Here is an 18,916-nt window from a genome sequence, read left to right as displayed (position 1 = left end):
CCAGGTGCAGCAGGCCTGGGAGACTGGCTGAGTGGGCGTGCGGCTGGGGGCACTGTAAGACTATCTCTGGCCTGGCGGTACAGCCTCCCCAGAGCCCCCGCCCTGCAGGCGTCTCATGCAGCTGTGTGGGGCACTAGCAGGCCATCCCACAGGGCACCGCTGGCTGCGCAGTGGGGCAGGCCTGGCCCGGCCCTGCCCCTGCCCTGCTGCCGCTGGGGCTGGCGGAGTTGCCATGGGGTGGCTGAAGCCAGCAGCTTTGCTGACTTCTTTGCTGCTCTGGTTGGCGCAGGCAGCTGTGGCCCAGGGTGGGATGCCAGAGCTGCCAGCCGACCCCTGCCTCCTCCGTGCGCAGACAGCACCGTGGGCCTCAGGGCTGGGCACGCACACCTAGCCTGTGAGGGGCTTTCACGCCAGGGCAAGCCTGTCCTCGATCTCCTGGCACCAAGCTTAGGGGATGGGGCAGCACAGTGGAGCCCACCCCTCCTGGCCCCAGCCTGCAGGGACCAGTGCTGCCCTCCTGCCACTGGATGGGCCTCTCCCCCGGGCTCAGCCTGCTCCCGCTGGCCCCAGCTGGTGAGCCCCGAAGCTGCCCAGCCCCCGTGTGGCCGTACCGCTTCCCATTCCACCCCAGGACTGAGCCTGGGCCTCGTGATCTCAGGGAGACTCCCCCCGCCTCCCATCCTGCAGGGAGGGGGCGGGTCGTGGCCCACTGCATTCTTGGCTTCTGCACCCCCCCACCCTGCTCTCTCGTGGGGGAGGGGTGCTCACGCTCTATGGCAGGCAGCACGTCCCCCCCACCCCCCCCGCGGTGCTCTGAGCAACGCTGCCTTCCAGTAAGGGGCTGGCTGAGCAGCCGGCGCTGCGCTCACAGCAAAGCACTCGGCTAAGCCAAAGCAAACTGGTGGGGGCAGCAAGCCCGGCCTACCACGGCCCTGAACGTTCTCCAGGCGCCGCAGCACGGCCGCCTTCCTGGCCCAGCGCCGCGCGCCGGCCAGGGCCCACAGCTGCTGCAGGGCTCCGTGGCCAGGGGGAGGAGGGCTGCACTGTAGTGCCCAGACCATCACTGCACCACGGGCACCCTGCCTCGGCCCCTAGTATCTACCACAGGATTCCCGCAGCCTGATGGGCCCAGGCCTGGGTTTCCCAGCCCTCTGCTCAAACTGGCACCAGCTCCCCATTTCCCCCCTAGACAACCACAGGGGGTCACCCCATGGCAGCCTCACTGAGGCATACTTCCCACCCCCCCAGCCCCCAGAGAGACGCGGGGGTCGCTGCGGCTCTAGGTCGGGAAATCTGTATTTCAACAAAATAGTTTGCAGTTTGCTCCCTGTATGTACAGCGGGAGGGAGTCTGGGGGCACTGGCCAGGTGGTGGTTACCCAGCCGCCGGGGTATTTACAGGACAAGGAGGAGGAAGGTGGGGCATTTCCAAGGGAAGGAGGTGTGAGCAGCTGCATTGTGCCCATGGGACCCAGGCCACCTGACCCCTTTCTCTGCCTGGGGGCCAGCCCTGGCAGCAGCCCCTCGGCTTGCTCACCTTGGCGGGAGGCTGCAGCTCCTGCCAGGTGCTGAGTGAGCAGCCAGGCCCCTGGGGGTGATGGGCTCCGAGCTGGCTGAGCCAGGAGCGGGGATAAACTCGGAGCCCCAGGGGCACGTTCTCAGGCAGTGCCCAGGGCCCTGCCAGCCCCCCCCCCGATGTGGGGCAGCCAGGCTGCGAGGAGTGCAGAGGGGTTGCGTGGCCCTGCTGGTGCCAGTCAGGGCCTGGCTTGCGCTCGCTATCGCCACCAGACCTTGGACATGGAGCTGAGCAGGAGCGTGCAGTGGGGTGGGCAGCAGAGCGCTCTGTGCACAGGGATGCCTGGGCTGTGCCGGCCCTGCGCGTCTGCCAGCAGCGCGGGGGCCCTTCCTGCTTGGTTGGCGGACCCCAGCTGGTCTCTTCGGGCCTGCAGGCCGTCGGCAGAGCCCGGTGGCAGCCCATGAGCCGCGGCTGGAGAGCGGTGCTCAGCCGGAGCGCAGCCTCCTCCGCGCAAAGCTCAGCGACGGAAACCCCACTCGGCGCAGAGCCCGAGTCACAGCCGGGCGGCCGGCCTCAGATGATGCTGTCGTCTGTCCGCTCGCCCAGCAGCCAGTACGTCCGCATCTTCCCTTTCCCCTGCAAGCCAGACGGGAGCAGTCAGGCCATAGCCGCTGCCTGGGGCTGGCCCCCAAGCAGGGTTCACTCACCTCTCACCCCCGCGTTCCCCACGTCGCAGAGCAGGAGCCAGGGCCGCTCCCCACTTCCTGTGCCCAGAGCCTGGGCTGCCCATGTGGGCAGGGAGGGACGGGACGGGGGACGCTGCATGCGCAGGCTCGGCTGGGCCGGTCATTCCAAGCCTCGCAGTGAGCAGGTGGCCTGAGCTCTGGCAGGGCTGGTTCCCGAGGGGCGCCCCCCCCTGCCAAGTTGTGCCCTTGGTGGGCAGGGCCGCTGGGCTCTCAGCTGCACGTTCCCAGGGCCAGGCCCCCCGGGCACACCTGCTCCCATGTGCGTGCTTCCCCAGTGCCCGCTCCGTGCTGGGGGCCCGGGAGCACTGGCCCTCCCAGACGCACCTTCATCTCCACGTCGCCGCGCAGCTCCAGCTCGAAGCAGCCGAACTCGTCCAGGACCTCCTTGGTGGTGGACGAGACGTGGATCTTCAGGGCTGGTCAGATCGAGGGAGGAGTCAGCAGGGGCCAGAGCAGGGGGTGCTGGCGCCACGCCCTCAGACCCACTGCTCGGATGGGGGAGCCCTACTGGGCTAGGTGGGCCAGACTGGACAGTCTCCCCGGCGTCCCCTCCCTCCAACCCGCCTGGCGACTGGGCAGTGAGGGCCGGGCCCCAAGCACCCCTGCAGCTGGGCAGGGCGGGGCTGTTACCGTACCCGCCGGGGAGTGGGGAACGCGGGAGGGATGGGTGAGCCGAGGTGCCGGGTGCCAGGGCCGGGTGTGCGCTGGCAGGGGAGGAGACGTACCCTGCCCGTTGGACTCCATGCGCGAGGCCGTGTTCACCGTGTCCCCAAACAGGCAGTACCGGGGCATCTTCAGCCCTACGACCCCGGCACAGACAGGGCCTGCGGGGGGGAGAGCCGTCAGCACTGCACGGTCCCAGGGACCCCCTCCCTCAGCCCGGGCCAGGCCGCCATGTCCCCCCAGCCCAGCTGGCCACGCTGAGCGCGGCGCCCCGCCAGGGAGCCAGCGTGCCCGTCCCCAGCCGCTGGAGGAGGGGCCGGCGGGCTCACCGGTGTGGATGCCGATGCGCAGCCGGAGCTGGTCGTTGGGCCGGTGGCGGATTCTGAAGGTTTTCACGGCCTCCAGCAGCGCCAGCGCCATGCGGACGATCTCGTGGGCGTGGAGCTTCCCGTTCCGCACCGGCAGCCCCGACACCACCATGTAGGCGTCTCCGATGGTCTCCACCTGGGGGCCCAGCAGAGTCGGGGCCGAGCCCCGGGGAGGGAGGGCAGCGTTCAAAGGGGGAGACACCCCCGCCCCCCAAGGCTGGGGTCACACTCCCCGCCCCCCCCAGTGGGAGCCAGGCCCTAGGGCCCCCTTGCCAAAGCTCCCCTCTCAGGTCCTCCCCACAGGCTCCAGCCCCTCTGGGCACGAGCGCTGGGTTTCCCCAAGGCCGCGTGTCCAGGGCCGGCCCTGCCCCGCTGGCCCATGTGCTCAGCTCACCTTGTAGACGTCGAAGTTATCGATGATGGCGTCAAAGCAGGTGTAGAGGTCGTTCAGCAGGGTCACCACCTGGGGCGGGGAGCACAGGTGAGTGCCGGGTGCAGCCTCCCGGGCCACGCGTTGGGCAGCCCGTGCTGCTCCGGGCCCGGCTACAGGCAGGCAGCGCTGGGCATGGGGGATGCCTCTGCAGGGCCACGTCCCCCCGCGCATGGGCCAGCCCACGCCAAGAGCCCCAGGGACTGCTCATCAGCTGTGTCCTACAGACCCCCCCCACCCGTTACCTGCATGCGGGGGCTCTCTGCACCCCCGGTTATCCATAGGGGGTGCTCCCCCGTTACCTGCACAGGTGTGCCCTCGTCCCCTGGTTGTCTATAAGGGGCACTCTCCCCCCCGTTACCTGCATGGGGAGCTCTCTGCCCCCCCCCCCGGTTATCCATGGGGGGTGCTCTCCACCTCCCCCCGTTACCTGCACAGGTGTGCCCTTGTCCCCCGATTGTTTATATGGGGCGCTCCCCCCCGTTACCTGCATGGGGGTGCTCTCGGCCGACAGGGCCGTGAAGCCCACGATGTCGCTGAAGTAGATGGTGACGCTGTCGAAGGCCTCGGCCCGCACCGTCTCCCCGCGCTTCAGCTGCTCGGCCACGGAGCTGGGGGGCAGATTCCTGTGACTCAGCGAGGAGACGCCCCCACAGCCTGCCCCGCCTGTTAGTCTTGTGGGGCCAGGGCAGGGGAGGGTTTCTGAGGGAACGGCAAGGGTTCTGTGGGGCTGGGGAGGCCCCGTGGAGTGGGGCACAAGATGGTCCCATGGGATGCCCAGATGTGGCTCAGGCATCTGCTGCTGGACCCCCCCTCCCCAGAAAACCTCCCCGAACCTGACCCCCACAAGCCCCCCCCTCCCCAAGCAAGGGCAGCGGCACCCTCCTGCCCCAGTGTGTGAGGGCGGGTGCACAGCCAGGGCGGGGGGTGCATGCCCGTGCCTGTCACATCACAGGGGTGCTATGACTTACTGGCCCAGCTCACCCTTCCCCTGGGCAATAGGCAGCGCACGCTGCTCCTACCCCACTGGAGGTGCTCCGCACACCCACCCCGTGCCAGCACACACTCGTGGGGGAGCTTGGCATATCCCCCCGCCAGCGCACGGGGTCTCTTACTGGGGCAGGATCTGGTAGAGCAGGTTCTCGGCCTTGCGCTTCTCCTCCAGGTAGGCCTGCGTCCGCTCCTCCACCAGCTTCTCCAGGTTGTTGGCGTACTGCTCCATGCGCGACAGCAGGTTGTCCAGGATGCTAGTGCTGGCCTCCCTGCAGACAGGCCATGGGAGGAGACGTGGGGAGAGGCCATGACACCGGGGCACCATGATGGCCTCCATCCAGCGGCTGTTTCCCAAGGGGGCCGCTCCCCAGTGCACCCCTGGGGCTGGCGCTCAGGGCAAGGTGTGACACCCCACGGACCCAGCCGTCACTGGGACCAAGTGGGAATTTTCTGTGGTATCTTTTATGACCTCCATGTGTGCCTCAGTTTCCCCTACATTCTGCATGGCTCCAGGGGAGGGGGAAGGGAGGGGCTGACACACGGCTATGAATGTTGCCCAGCTGGCCGAGGCCGGCATCCATTCAGTGGAGGATCCGAAAACCCAACACCCCACGGGCGGCGGAGCAACATTCCCCAGCTGAGAACACAGGGCAGGGGTGGGGATCAGCGACACTGTAACCCCAACCCCCCCCATCACCCCTCCCTGCAGAGCCGTGTGCGACACTAACGCTCTTGTGCGCTCACACATAGGGGGTGCTGGGGTGTGACGCCGTCCTTTCCCCCGTTCCTGCTCCTGAGTGCGCCCCCATCCCTCGGCTCTGCCCCACCCCAGGCGTGCAGCCCCAACACCTCCCGCCAGTGCCCCGTGTTCCTGGGGGTCCCGGCTAGACCCTGCAAGTCCTGGTCTGCGGCTATCCACATCTGCATCTAGGGGAGAGAGCGGCTACCAAGCAGCTACCCGCAGATCCGCAGGGCTCTGGTCCCAGCTGACAGGAGGCTGCAGCCCTGGCCCTGGCCCTGCCCCTGTCCCACCCCAGCCGGGCCGGGCACCCACTTGTTGAATCTGCAGATGAAGATCTTGATCTGGCTGAAGTCAGGGCGCTCGGCAGGCTCCTGCGCCCAGCAGCGCTCCATGAGCACGGCCAGCTCCTCGCTGTGCAGCCCCATGTCGATGGAGGGCCGGAAGAACGGCTTCTGGCTGTTCCGCACCTTCTGCACGATCTCTGCAGACACCCGAGCGTCACCAGGCTGGGCGAAAGCACGGTGGGGATACCAACGCCCGGGCTGCCGCCTGACCGGCCTGGCCTTGTCCTCTGGGGCTCAGACCCATCCTTGGCTGCGAGGGTGTCTTTGCCCTGGGTTGGACCAGCCCTCGCGCCTTGGGGTCCAAGCCCACATCGCCCCGTCCCTGCCCACCAGGTCTCGGGGTCCAGGCCCACATCACCCCATCCTTACAGACCCGGCCTTGCCCCCCAGGACTTGCACCTTGGGGTCCAGGCCCACGTTGCCCCATCCCTAGGGACCCCGCCTCCCCGCTCACCCTTGGGGCTCAGGTCCATGCCCTCGATGTAGAAGGGCCCATTGCGCAGGGCGATCTCCTGCAGGATGATGCTGAAGCTGTACACATCGGCCTTCTGCATCCCCTGGGGGGGCAGGTGCCCCATCTGCAGCAGTTCTGGGGCCGTCCACAGCTTCTCTGCGGGGAGCAAGGAGCAGAGTCAGGTCTGACCGGAGCCCCATGGGCCCCCCGCCCCCCGGAGGAGTGCGGTGTTACATCCAGGCTGGGGCTGCTGGCCACGTCGGCGGTGGGATAGCCCAGACCGAAGGGCCATGCTGAGCTGCCCTCGGCAGGCTGGGGCCAGTGGCTGCAGAACAGATGGGAAGCACCTCCATCCCCAGGGGTGCCCCAGGTGCCCCTTCCTCCGCTCCGGGCAGGGATCTGCCGATGCCCCGTGGCTGGCAGGATGGCGGGGGGCTCCCGGGGGCGGACACTCACTGGCATACAGCGCGTGGCTGTCCTCGCCGTCACAGCTGGAGCGGAAGCTGGCCAGGCCGTAGTCTGTGATCTTCAGCACGAAGCGGCTGTCCACCACGCAGTTGGAGGACTTGAGGCTGCCGTGGTGGCCGATGATGCTGTTGTGCAGAAAGGCCATTCCCTGCGCAGACAGACACGCTGCCGAGACGTCGCCCAGCGGGACCCCAGGGGCCCCTGGACTAGGAGACAGCCCTGACCTCCCCCAGCCTGTCGGGGCAGAAACTAGAGCCCATAGGGCCCTGGGGGCACGAGAGCTGCCACAACCCAGCCATGGCCACCAAGGGGTCTCAGCGAGAGAGTGCCAGCATCCCACCCAGGCTAGGGGGCTGCTGCCATGGGGCTCCGGCTCTCTGGGGCACCGAGAGCAGAGAGAGTTAGTTCCCTGGCACCTCTCAGTGTGTGGGGTCGGCCCCTCCTCCCCCAGCACCAACACCACAGCCCAGAGCGGGGAGTGTCGCCTTCAGAATCGGTGACGCTGTCTGGCCATGGAGCTCGCTCACCCCAGCGCTGCCCCCTCCCCATTGCCAGCAGGGCCCCAACACGAGCAGGCGGACCCCAGGCAGAGGATCCCTGCCCCGCGCGCTCGTACCTTCACGATGTCGTTGATGAGCGAGTAGCGGAACATCCAGTCCAGGTTGATGCTCTCATTCTCCAGGATGTCCTGGCAGGGCCGGAGAGGGAGTGTGTCAGGCGTGGGCTCCGGGCACCCCAGCCAGGCCACCTCCATGGGGAGGTGTGCCCCAGCCTATGAGACACCCCAGCCGCCTGCACCATGATTCCCCCCCACAAGACATGCCCCAGCCCTCCTGGCCCCATGCCAAGGTCTCTGGACACAGCAAGCCCCCCACAGACACCGCATTGCAATCAACAGGGCCAGGTTTCTTTTTCACAGATTCAGAGCGTAAGGGCAGAAGGGACCATTCGACCAGCTAGTCTGAACTGCTGTGACCACGGGCCGCTCCACTTCACCCCGGCACCCCTGTGCCGAGCCCAGTCGCTTTGTCTGGCAAAGCATCTTCCAGAAACTGCAGAGACTGAGATGGAGAAAGCACCACGGCCCCTGGCCGTCTCTGCCAGCGGCCAGTCACCCGCACTGCTCCACATTTCTACTCTCTTTCCAAGCTGAACTTCCAGTCGTTGCGTCTTGTGCAGCCTCTCTCTGCTAGATTGAAGAGCCCGTCACTACGCAGGGTTTGCTGCCCGGGAAGACACGTATGCACTGTAAACCAGGCACCGCGCAATCTTCTTTCTGATTTTACTCTGTATTCAGCATGGAGGAGACAGACACTAGATCCTGTGTCCAGTTCTGGGATCCGCATTTTAAACCGGAACTTGGAACGAGGGCAGGAAAGAATCATAACAACGATTCGAGGGCTGCAGAAAACCCCAGCCAGTGAGAGACTTAAAGAGCTCAGTCTGCTGAGCTTATCCAAGGCAGCTGGCGAGCGGACATGATTACAGTGCGTAAACACGTCACAGGCGGAGAATCCCGGCCACGGGAGGGCTCTTGAATCTAGCAGGGAAAGGCTGGACGTCAAAGCCAGACAGATGCAAACTGGAATGAGGCACCAGTGTTGGACAAGGAGGCTGAGGAGCCCTGGGCGCGGACTGCCAAGGGCAGCGGTGGAGTCTCCGTCTCTTGGTGTCTTCAGAGCAGCCCCCGAGGCCTTTCTGGAAGCTGCTTTAATCCAAGCCAAGTTATGAGGCTCAGTCTGGGGAAACGGGGGCAATTTCTCTGGCCTGGGCTCCGCAGGGGTCCCGTCAGACCAGCGATTTAATGGCCCCTTCCAGCCTTCAGCTCTACAAATACAGGAGCTTCCTTCACTTCACGCATTCGAATTCACGTCGCTGCTGTCGACACCTGTTTCCCCTTTTCCATGTGTCATACGTTAGTCTCTCATTTCTAATTGCTGCCTTCACGTCACCACGGACCCAGGATGAGCTCTTAGTCCGGGTTCTCCTCTTTCACAATTGTGGGCTCCTGGCTTTTTGGCCAGCCAATAAACTATGCTTCAAAAATTCCCAGTTTTCATTCACATTTTTCCTCCCAATGAAGTTCACTCAGAATTTTCCTCTGCGTTGGGAAAAGCCCCTTCGAAGCAGCAAGTACTGAGCTCCCTGGTTGGGACCTTGTGACAAAGTGGGAACTTTTTTCATGTTTTGTCTGAGTACTGTCTGTGCCTCAGTTTCCCCTCTGTTACTCCAGTACCGAGGTGGTGGGACCAGGTGTGTGATCTCTGCCGTGAGCCCTAGAGGCAGGTGACGGCCCTCTGGCTGCCTGCACACAGACCGTGGCCCACACGCTGTATCCTGGCAATGGGGGCCGGGCCCGTCCGCGGCAAGGGCCAGCCGGAGGAGTTGGAGAACAGAGAGGCGCAGACCAGGCCACCAGTTTGCCTGGCAGGGAGACAAAGGACGGGGGAGCGGGGGCGGCTGGGCGTGACTGAGGGGGGCTGGAAGTGGGTCAGTCTCCTGGTCTGAAACTCGTGGGGGGAGCCCAGGGCTCTGGATCCCCCGAGATGGGCTTTGCCGCATGTCCACACGTGCTGTGCTAACAAGAGCTGTTCTACGCTGTGTTCCCGACGACCGATAAACCCTCTGCTCCACCTCGCTGGCAGAGTCGCTGATGACTGCAAATGGTTGCACGGCCCCTTTGGGGGGGGCGTGTGAGGCTTCCCCAGCAGGACTCACTGCAGGGAGCTCACGGTGTGAACAGGGGCTGAATGCGCCGAGGTCAGACCCACGGAGGCGCTGAAGCCAGGGAGACGTGCCCTAGTGAAAGGGGGCCCCAAGGGGTGTCACACTAGCAGCGTCTGACTTCATGGCCAGCGGTTCCAAGCCCAGGCGTCCGTGACAACGGCCCTCTGCTTACTCGTACTGAGTGCGGTCAGGTCACGAGCTCTGGGCCCTGGGCAACCACCGGTCTGCAGCCCAGTGATTAATTCATCGGCACCATCATACTGAGGTCCACCCGCGCTCCCTGGGGCTGGGAGTAACACCTTGTGCGGCAGAAAATCATCACTGAGTCGTTTAGAAACTCTCATAATCTTTTTCTACTGGCTGCAGGAGATCTCCTGACTGCGGTCAGCCACGGCAATGCAATTCTGCCTTCCACGCGCTGCACAGAGGTGCCTGCTCCCTGGCTGGGCCAGAGGCCTGTAACACAGCCCACCAGCCCCTTTCCCGGGCTGTGCCGGCCACGGCAGGCTCTCCGGCGGTCCCCGCCCAGCGGCCAGGGAGCCAGCTGCCTGCTGCGGCCCCTCACCTGCAGGCTGCCCCGCGGGCAGTACTCCGTCACGATGCAGATGTTGGGCGGGTCGATGCAGGCGCCGATGAACCTGGTCAGGTGGTTGAACTGAATGTCCCTCATCTAGGGCCAGAGACAGAAGCAGGGACTTGTCAGAGGCCAGGCTGGGCAGCCCATGCTACCAGGCCTGGAGGGGAAGGGACCCTCTGGGCATCCGGCACAGTCAGTGCAAAGCCTGCGGCTGCAGGCACCCTGGACTCAGAGCCACGGGACATGCTCCACGGGCCCCCAGCCACAGCTGCTCCTGGCCTGGCTTTGCGGCACCAAGAGATGATAAAAGGGGGCTCCCGGGGCCCTGGGCGGAGGAGGAGCAAGAACCAGGGACCTTGCGGTGTGCACCCCGCCCACACAGATGCACACGCCCCGGAGGTGTCTCTCACACAGCGAGGCTCAGCCGGTGACCCGCCCAACCCCACAGGAGTCGTCTCACTCCTGTCCCCAAACAGACCCCTGGGCCCCCCCACTGCCCTGGGATGAAGTCCAGCCCCCGCCCCTGCCGGGAACCCAGCCCCAGAGCTCCCCAGTACGTACGTGTTTCAGCTCGAAGAGCACCTGCCGTGTCAGCTCAATCCGCTTCCTATTCACATGCTTGATGGCCACCACGTTCCCCTGGAGGGCAGGGACAGGGTCAGCGCCGCGTGGGGCTCGGTGCCCCGTGGGGAGATCAATGCAAGGTGCAGGGCTGGTGCCGGTGCCTTCTGAACACCAGCGACTCACCTTGAAGTGCCCAGTGTTGGCGAAGATCTGGTACTTGCCATGGGCTGTCATCAGGGAGCCGTAGCTGGAGCCGCGCTGCGGAGAACCAGACAGTCAGGAGACAGGGCCAGGGCGAGAGTGGAGGGGAGAGGCTGGGCCGGGGGGGCGCTAGGCTAGGGGGTGGTCACGGGTGCGGGGGATGGGGGTGTTACAAGAGCTACACGGGATGCGGGGCAGGCTCCAGGGGAGAGCACCTATGTAGGGTCTCTGTGGATGGCTGAGGGGGTGCATAGGGCAGGGTGCATAGGGCAGGGTGCAAAGGAGAGGGGCTCTACAGGGAGGGGGCCACCACACAGGGGTGGCCTGAGGTGTGGAGGCTGCATGGGGAGAGGCCAAGGCCCAGGGGCTCTATAGGGGAGACGCCGTGGTACAGGGATGGCCTGAGGCAGGGGAGCTGTATAGGGGCGGGGCCGAGGCGCCAGGGTGCTCTAGGGGCGGGGCCGGGGCGCTCTAGGGGCGGGGCCGGGGCGCTCTAGGGGCGGGGCCGGGGCGCTCTAGGGGCGGGGCCGGGCGCACGGGGCCAGCGGCTCTCACCAGGGACAGGGTGAGCCGGCTGCCCGCCCCTCTGTGGCAGCGCTCGGCGCTCCCGAACTGCAGCTCGTCCCAGCGGATCCTCCACAGCATGCTGGCCAGCTCCTTCTCCAGCATCAGCTTCCTGGGGAGCAGAGGGGTCGGGCACCAGGGTCAGGGGCGCCCCAGGCCCACAGGGGAAATGTCGGGGGTGGCCTGCAGTGTCCCAGGGAGTCCGGCCGCCCGCCCTGGCCGGATCAGACCCGGTGCCACGCGGCGCCCAGGCGAGGGGCGAAGGGCACAACGGGCTGGGGAGATGGCCACATCCTGCCCTGCTCCAGCCCTCTACAGCCACGCCGGGAAAGCCGGCAGCCAGGGACCCGTCCCCGGGGCCCCTCGCTGGTCACTGCTCACACGCCCACGCGCATCTCAGGGCAACAGCGCCCCACGCAGAGAGCACAGAGACGGATCAGAACCAGCCGGCCCGGGCCCCATTCCCCGTCCTCCCATCTCCACCCTACTGCCCCCGTGCCGTTAGCGGGACAGAGCCCCAGGATGGAGCCTTGGGGGCGGGGAAGGGCCTGGGGGCCGGGGTGCCAGGGGCCTGGGGGGAGAGGGCCTGGGGGTGGGGTGCCAGGGCTGGGGCAGGGTGCCAGGGCTGGGGGTGGGGGCTTGGCGGGGCAGGGTGCCAGGGCCGGGGGTGGGGCAGGGTGCCAGGGCGGGGGGGGGGCAGGGAAGAGGGTCGGAGGGGGGCAGGGCCAGGCACGGCCGTCTCACCTGAAAATCAGGAAGCTGGAGACGCCGAAGATGACGAAGGTCAGGCCCGTGCCCAGCGCCACGATGGCCAGCGTGGAGAGCGGGGCTGCAGAGGGGCGCGGCAGCTCATTAGCGGGGACGGGGACAGGGCTCCCCCCTCCCAGCCCCCACGTCCCGCCCGGCCCTTGCCTCCAGACACCCATCGATGGCACCCAGGTGGGCCCCATCTCCCGCCCCGAGGGCAGCAGCCAGGCCTGGCGGGGCTCCCTGTGCTGACAGCCGGGGTGGCTCTGGGGGGCATCAGCCCCTAGGGAGGTGGGGGGCTCAGGAGACCTGCGGGGAAAGGGCTGCCGGGAGCCCAGGTGCTCCTGGCTGAGCTGGGCATTTCTGGCTCGTGGGGCAGGCGCCTCCCAGGCCAGAAGCCCCTATTCCCCCCCGTGGGGCAGGCTGATGGGAGGCAGGGCGCCAGGGGGGGCCCAGCCAGCTCCCCATCACACCCACTTTTATCACAGGAGGGGTCATCTGGATCGAAGACGCAGGGGGGGTTGTCGAGGGGGGGCGCCCCCTTCACCCAGCGAATGGGCCGCCCTGGCCAGTTCAGCTTCTTCTCCGCGCCCACGTAGTGCCCAGCCACCTGCACGGAGAGAGGGCACAGCTGGGCCCGCGGCTCTGCTCCCCCCCAGCCTCCCTCACCCCGAACCCTGCCGCCTCTCCCTGCCCCAGCCCCAGCCCTGCCCTGGGAGGCGGCTCCGCAGCCGGTCCGGCCCCGGACTCCAGCCCCCCCGGCTCAGGGCCTGCACCCACCTCGTACGCCCCGCTCTCGGGGTCCCCCATCGCCCACAGACTGAAGTCCACGTCCCGGTCGTTGTTGCTGTCCATGCTCACCAGCCCGGTGACCCCTGGAAGGGAGGGCAGGTGTGAGCAAGCCCCGGGGCTGAGGGGAGCAGGGGGGGAGCAGCGGGGTCCCCCCTGCCCAGCAAGCGCTCAGCGCCAGCCCCTCTCCTGAAACCTCAGCAAGCGGCAGCAAGGCCGGGGCTGCTCCCTACACAGGTGCACCAGGCTGCCCCGGCACAGCTTTGCTGGGGTAGAGATGAGGGCACACCCCTGAGCAGAGCCGCGGCCGTGCCAGCCAGAGCGCTCCCTGCCCCCGCCAGCAGCCCCCCAAAGCCGCCCCCAGGCCGTTACCCTGAAACTTCCGGTCCCGCATCTTCTCCACAATGCGGGCGCCGTCCTTCTGGGAGCCGCCCTCGGCCAGCGTCTCGTTCAGCGCCATGGCGTACAGCAACACCCCGTCGTAGAAGCAGCCGGCCACCAGGTTCATCTGCCCGCGGGAGAGACATCAGAGCCCCTGCGCCGGCCACGGTGCCCTGCGCCAGCCGGCCCCCCAGCCCCATGGCCCTGATCCCCGGCATGGCCCATACAGCCCCCCCACGCCAGACAGCCCCGTGTCCAACACGGCCCCCCAGCCCCATGGCCCCGACATGGTCACAGCTCCATGGCCCTGACTGCCGACACGGTCCCTGTACCAGAGACAGCCCCACAGCTCCCTGGCCCCGATCCCTGACATGGCCGATACAACCCCACACCCCCGGTGCCCCATGGCAAGGAGGCAGCAGGAATAAAGGGCTGCTCAGAAGGGCACGGAGAGCGAGCAGGGGCTGGGGAAACTCCCCGTGTGAGGGGGAGGAGAGGCCCTGACTGGTCTCTCAGAGGCGCAGGTTAGGGGGTGCAGGCCGGGCTGGGGTGGGGTGCGCAGGAGGCCCTCGTGTGCACTTTCCGCTGTCCTAGGGGCGTGAGCCCCTGCCCGTCTCTCCCAGCTAGGCAGCTGGCATCTCTCAGTCCAAGCTCCCTGCCCCGCAGCGGGAGGGGCCTGCAGGCAGCAGGTGGGCTCCCCCCACGCTCCCCCGGGCGCCCGCTGACCCCCTGGCTTGTCCTGGGCCATGAGGACCTGCCCCAGGCACTGAGCCGTGGCGGCTCCTGGCCTCTGGCCCATCCAGCCCGCATCCATCACTGGAGCTGCCCCCAACCCCAGCCCCTACCGCTGCCCCTGGCCCCGGCCACGCGGTGCAGGCCATGAGCTGGCTCCTCGCTGAGGGGAGCGTCCGCACAGGACCGCGGGGAGCGGGCACTGCCGACACAGGGAGCCCGTCCAGTGCCGCCCATCACAGCGCTGCACCCCGAACCCGGGGCACCGGGGTCTGCCGGGCAGCCTCCTCCGCACACTCCCAGCCCAGTGGCAACTTGCTGGGCTCCCAGCTCAGCCCAGCCCAACCAAACTGGGAATCCAGCCACGCAGCAGAGACTCTCCAACAGCCAGAGCGAGCCCTGGCCCCAACCCCAGCCTCTGCCCCGGCTATTCCACAGCAACGTTCAGCCCACCCACTCCCCGGCCGCCACCCACCCAGCCAGGGGTCAATACGGCAAAGCAAAACCTCAGGCCACGGGGCCGTTCCCTCGCTGTGTGGATGCCTGGGCTTGGGCTGGATCCTGGGCTCTAGGACCCTGTGGGGTGGGAGGGTCCCAGACATTCACACAGCACAGCGCTGAAACATGAGCCAGAGTTGGCTGGTGTGGGGCAGCCGCGGGCTTTGCTTTGCTTTGCTTTGCTTTGCTTTGCTGTGTAGACAGACTGCAGCTTCCTGGCTGAGCAGTGATCCCCTGGGCACAGGGCAGTGAAACAGGGGCCAACTCTGACCTCGGCTCTCACGGAATGGGGCTGAACCCCGACTAGGGTGCCCAGATGTCCCGATTTCATAGAGACAGTCCCGATATTCGGGGCCCTGTCGTCTGGAGGGGCCTATCACCCGGCCTGGTTTTCACACTTGCCGTCTGGTCGCCCTGACCTAGGTACACAGGCTCCCTCTCCCAGCACGAGCCTCTTCCTTCATAAAGGCCCAGGGACGCCAGGCACCCAGCGGTGCGCCCAGCACCCCCAGCCCAGCGCCTGCCTTTCCCAGCCCCGGACCAGCTCCGCCCCGCCCCGCGGATGGGACGCAGCCCCCGCACTCCGGGCAGGGGTCAAGGCTTGGGAGCGTCAGGCTGGCGGTTCTCCTCCTCCACGGAAACAGCCGGTTACACGTCATCCCGCGCCCCTGACCAGCTGTGACTCCCCGGCACGTCCCGTCCTCCTAGCACACGAGAGGGGGAAAGGCCATGCCACGGGCACAGCGGGCACCGCCGAGAGCGGCAGGCCAGGCGATTCCCACGGCAGCGTGGCCGCCCGGCCGCCTTGCCCCGTCCCAACCCAGCGATGCTCCTGGCACTTGGCAAGAAGCAAATGCCAGGTCAAGGCTGCCCTCAGCCTCCCCCTGGCCGCGCCGCCATCAGAGGCTGCTGTCACCGAGTAGGGCGCCGCGGCGGCCTTAACTCTGCCCCATGCCCCGCCGGGGCATGTCCTTGAAGGGACCCTGTTAAAGGGGAAAACGCCAGCGGGTCCGATCTCCAGCGAGCGACAGAAGAGCCCCCACCGTCGCTGTGGCTGCTTGGGTCTGCCGTGCCAGATACAGGGAGCGCAGCCTGGGCTACGCCTGGCCCGCAGCTCCGGCACTCGGCGCTCGTGTGCACACAGCTCCTGGCTCCTTTCCAGAAGGGCAGCGTGTGTTTGTGCACGTGTGTGTGGAAGGCAGCGGTCCCCAAACTTCTGGGGCTGTGCCCCCCTTATCTGGTCCACGCCCCCCGGGACTCGCAGTCGGAGCCGGGGCTGGGAGTGGAGGCAAAGCTGTGGTCAGGAGTCCGAGCTGCGGCTGGGGCCGCGAAAGGAGCTGGGGCCAGGGCCAGGAATGGGGCTGGGAGCCGAAGCCGGGGCCGCGGCTGGGGCGGTGGAGATGGGGGCAGAGCATGGCTGGCACTTCCTTTCTGTCCCTGCGGGGGCTGGCCCAGGTCCTGCTGCACCCCCCCAAAGGTTCCTCCGTGCCCCCCCAGGGGAGCTCGGTGTAAGGGCAGTGAGAGTGTGCATGTGTGTGTAAAGACAGTGTGCATGCATGTGTAAGGGCATAAGGGCAGTGCCCGCGTGGGTGAGGGCAGTGTGAACATGCCTGTGTAAGGGCCGGGTTTGTGCGAGGGCAGTGAGCGCACAGGGGCTGGAATACGGGTGCTTTCATCATCTCCGGGGCTCTCAGCACCCCCCATCCAAACTGTTCCAGCCCCCGCGTGAGCGCAGTGAGGGCAGCGGGCGTGCACCAGGGCAGGGCGCCTGCGGCGTTACAGGTGCTGCTGGGAGAAGGGATTTGTCCTGTCCTGACCCAACCCAGGGGCTGGCTGGCTGAGAGCAGGACCTCGCCAAGATGCTCAGGCCAGGCTCTGCCCCCTCAGCCTGCTCTGCCCATGGCCCAGTGGGGACGGTGCCCGGCACACGCACAGGCAGGCCGGAGCCCACTTACCAGCGAGTAGCTGAGCTCCACCCCGAAGGCCTCCTTGGCGCGCAGGATCAGCTGGGTCTGGAAGTGCTGGTACTCGGGGTTCTGGGGCTCGTGGTACGTGATCACCAGCACCGTCTGCAAGGCAAAGCACAGCCCGTGGGCCCCACAGCCAGCAGCAAGCCCATAGTTACTGAGGGTTTAGGCTTGGGAAATTGAGGCTTACAGAGGAGAGGCAGGAAATCCAGAACCCGCGGTTATTACGTCTGCAGAGAGCGAGGGCTCAACGAGTAGTGATCAATGGCTCCATGTCTAGCTGGCAACCCGTCACAAGCGGAGTGCCCCAGGGGTCGGTCCTGGGGCCGGTTTTGTTCAACCTTTATTAATGATCTGGAGGATGGGGTAGATACAAGTTTGCCACAAAGTCAGGGCGACACGAGCCGCCTGGAGTCGAACTCGCTGTGCGTGTCTCCACACGTCAATCTGTCTCCCGCCAACGGACACGCCCCATCATGGTGACACGCTGGATGGACAGAGGTCAATGCAGCGTGACCTGTCCCACAATGCCCAGCACCGACCACGCTGGCCACAGCTGTGAACTCACAGAGACTGGAACCCACCTCCCTGTTTAAAAACTCCAGACGTATCGGAAATGCCTTTTCCTGGCTACCCAGCTCGCCACTGTCGGGTGCAACTGCCCAGCCGAGCAGGCCGGCCACGCGCTCCAGACATGCTCTGCCTGGAGACGCAGGGGTGCTGGATCTCCCAGGCCTGCAGGGAGACGCGGCTGTGCAGACCCAGCTACGCCTGGAGAGTCCGAGCAGATTGCAGGGGACGCAGGAGAAGGGGTGTGAAAGCCAAGGAGCTGTGGTAGGCGTACCAGAAGGCCAGGGAAGCCACCAATCCATCGGTTGCCAGGACGCAGACCTGCTGCTCTGATAAAGAGCTGTATGCCACCCCAGAGGAGACCCCACCCACACAGCACGGCCGAGACCCAGACCTCCGCTGTGAACACTGAGGAGGAGGAGGGACATACAACCGGTGGTTCCAGCTACACCGCGAGCCAGGACCTGTTTGAGAGGCCACCGCAGTCCCGGCAGTCCAGCGCGGACGAGGCTGGTGCCCAGGAAGGAACCTCAGGCAAGTGCGTCAATGCGTTTCTCATGACTGTCCTTAAATGCACTGATGGCGCCAGCCCCCAATGGAGCAGGATGCAGCCATCGGGTTCCCTTCGTCCTAGAAGAAGCAGCGGTACAACGACAAGACGTAGAGCTGGTATCTTCTTGTCACTGCCCTGTAGCGTTAGGCCAGGGGGCCGTGCGGAGCAGTTTATTTATGTCCTCAGGGATGTTCCTTGAATCCTCCCGAGCGAGCTCGATGACACGTTCACGGAGGGACTCTGCAATCCTCTCCCAAAGGTTTCTAAGGATGGTGGCCAGATTTCTTCCTCCGTGGTAGGACACGTTCCCACGTCAGTCCACGATGACGGGGGCTGGCACCATGGCACCATGACGCTACACAGGCTGGCGACTTAGGGGCCCACGTCGCTTCGGGACGCCAGCAGCCACTGTGCGCTCTGTGCCTTTGCGACCCTCAGGAGCGACATATCAGCCCATGTGGAATGCAGTGCCAGCGTTCGGTGCCGTTCCCTAGAAGCGGACGTTACACGCAGCTAACAGTTCCCTCGCCCCCGGCCCTGGCAGGCCGCATTCACCCCGGCTCGGACTGGGAAACGCTGCCGTGCACAAGCACTCCAACACAGGGGTCAAGAAGAATGTCTTGTTTCAAATTTTCAGGGCGCAAGGGGATGTCTGACCCCTAACATCCACTTTCCGTTGTGACTCCACAGACAAGGGCACCGCTGTGTGTTTTAGCGGTCGCTCCACCACTGCGGCCTTGCGGGGTTCCCCCTCCACTCCCGCAGAACACCAGCGCCAGGGAAGGAGGAGAAAGAAGACGACTTGGGATGACGTGTCCTGTGAGATCCTGCAAGCCAGTGCTGCATCGGACGTGAGCAGAGGGCCTGGAGAGTGAATCCTGCCGACTGCATGGAGAAGGAAAGAGCAGACAAGAGGAAGTCCCTGCAGGAGTTGGAGAGGGAGCTGCACCAGGATACAATGGGGCTTCTCTGCCAGCAAACATACATGCTGCAGACTCTTGTGGGCCTACAGGTTGAACAAGCAGGGATTTGCCTCCCTTTGCAGCCCATGGAGAACTCCATTTTAGCACCTCCCTACCCCCCTCAACGTTCCACATGCTATGAGGGCTGCACCCCTGCACTGCAAGGGATAGCAAGGACAACCACAGCATTACAGACACTGACCCGTGAGAGCCACGGCTGCCGTAGGGGGAGCCCAAGTGGACAGGAATGTTCTTTCCCCTTGTTTAGTTCTGTTCCTTTAATTTATTTTTGAACTTTTTATGGTATTTGTTTTTTAATTGCACATCGTTTCTATGCACGGGTTTTGGTACCCAATAAAAT

General features: G+C 65.9%; 1 protein-coding gene across 2 annotated transcripts in view; it reads right to left on the bottom strand.

The window, feature by feature from the left end:
• Nucleotides 1–832: 832 nt before the first annotated feature.
• Nucleotides 833–18,916, bottom strand: part of NPR2 (natriuretic peptide receptor 2) — a 35,789-nt gene continuing 17,705 nt past the window's right edge. Inside the window, exons 3-22 of one of the 2 annotated variants that reach the window (XM_067543541.1) lie at nucleotides 16,459–16,572; nucleotides 13,265–13,400; nucleotides 12,884–12,978; nucleotides 12,581–12,713; nucleotides 12,101–12,185; nucleotides 11,348–11,468; nucleotides 10,775–10,849; nucleotides 10,589–10,666; nucleotides 10,016–10,120; nucleotides 7,340–7,411; nucleotides 6,712–6,871; nucleotides 6,256–6,411; nucleotides 5,770–5,938; nucleotides 4,838–4,984; nucleotides 4,210–4,333; nucleotides 3,687–3,755; nucleotides 3,254–3,428; nucleotides 2,987–3,085; nucleotides 2,586–2,677; nucleotides 833–2,151 (exon numbers count right to left, since the gene is read on the bottom strand). In XM_067543541.1, coding sequence (XP_067399642.1) covers nucleotides 2,089–2,151; nucleotides 2,586–2,677; nucleotides 2,987–3,085; nucleotides 3,254–3,428; nucleotides 3,687–3,755; nucleotides 4,210–4,333; nucleotides 4,838–4,984; nucleotides 5,770–5,938; nucleotides 6,256–6,411; nucleotides 6,712–6,871; nucleotides 7,340–7,411; nucleotides 10,016–10,120; nucleotides 10,589–10,666; nucleotides 10,775–10,849; nucleotides 11,348–11,468; nucleotides 12,101–12,185; nucleotides 12,581–12,713; nucleotides 12,884–12,978; nucleotides 13,265–13,400; nucleotides 16,459–16,572 — 2,268 coding nt within the window. In that variant the 3' untranslated portion in view covers nucleotides 833–2,088. Of the gene's footprint in view, nucleotides 2,152–2,585; nucleotides 2,678–2,986; nucleotides 3,086–3,253; nucleotides 3,429–3,686; nucleotides 3,756–4,209; nucleotides 4,334–4,837; nucleotides 4,985–5,769; nucleotides 5,939–6,255; nucleotides 6,412–6,711; nucleotides 6,872–7,339; nucleotides 7,412–10,015; nucleotides 10,121–10,588; nucleotides 10,850–11,347; nucleotides 11,469–12,100; nucleotides 12,186–12,580; nucleotides 12,714–12,883; nucleotides 12,979–13,264; nucleotides 13,401–16,458; nucleotides 16,573–18,916 lie in introns of both variants that reach the window. The other variant, XM_067543540.1, reaches the window with a different exon arrangement.

This window comes from Emydura macquarii, unplaced genomic scaffold, assembly GCF_026122565.2.
Source record: "Emydura macquarii macquarii isolate MOO-44397 ecotype Brisbane River unplaced genomic scaffold, CSIRO-AGI_Emac_v2 contig_915, whole genome shotgun sequence".
NCBI classification, from domain to species: Eukaryota; Metazoa; Chordata; order Testudines; family Chelidae; genus Emydura; species Emydura macquarii.
This window is presented reverse-complemented; position numbering and strand designations above follow the sequence as displayed.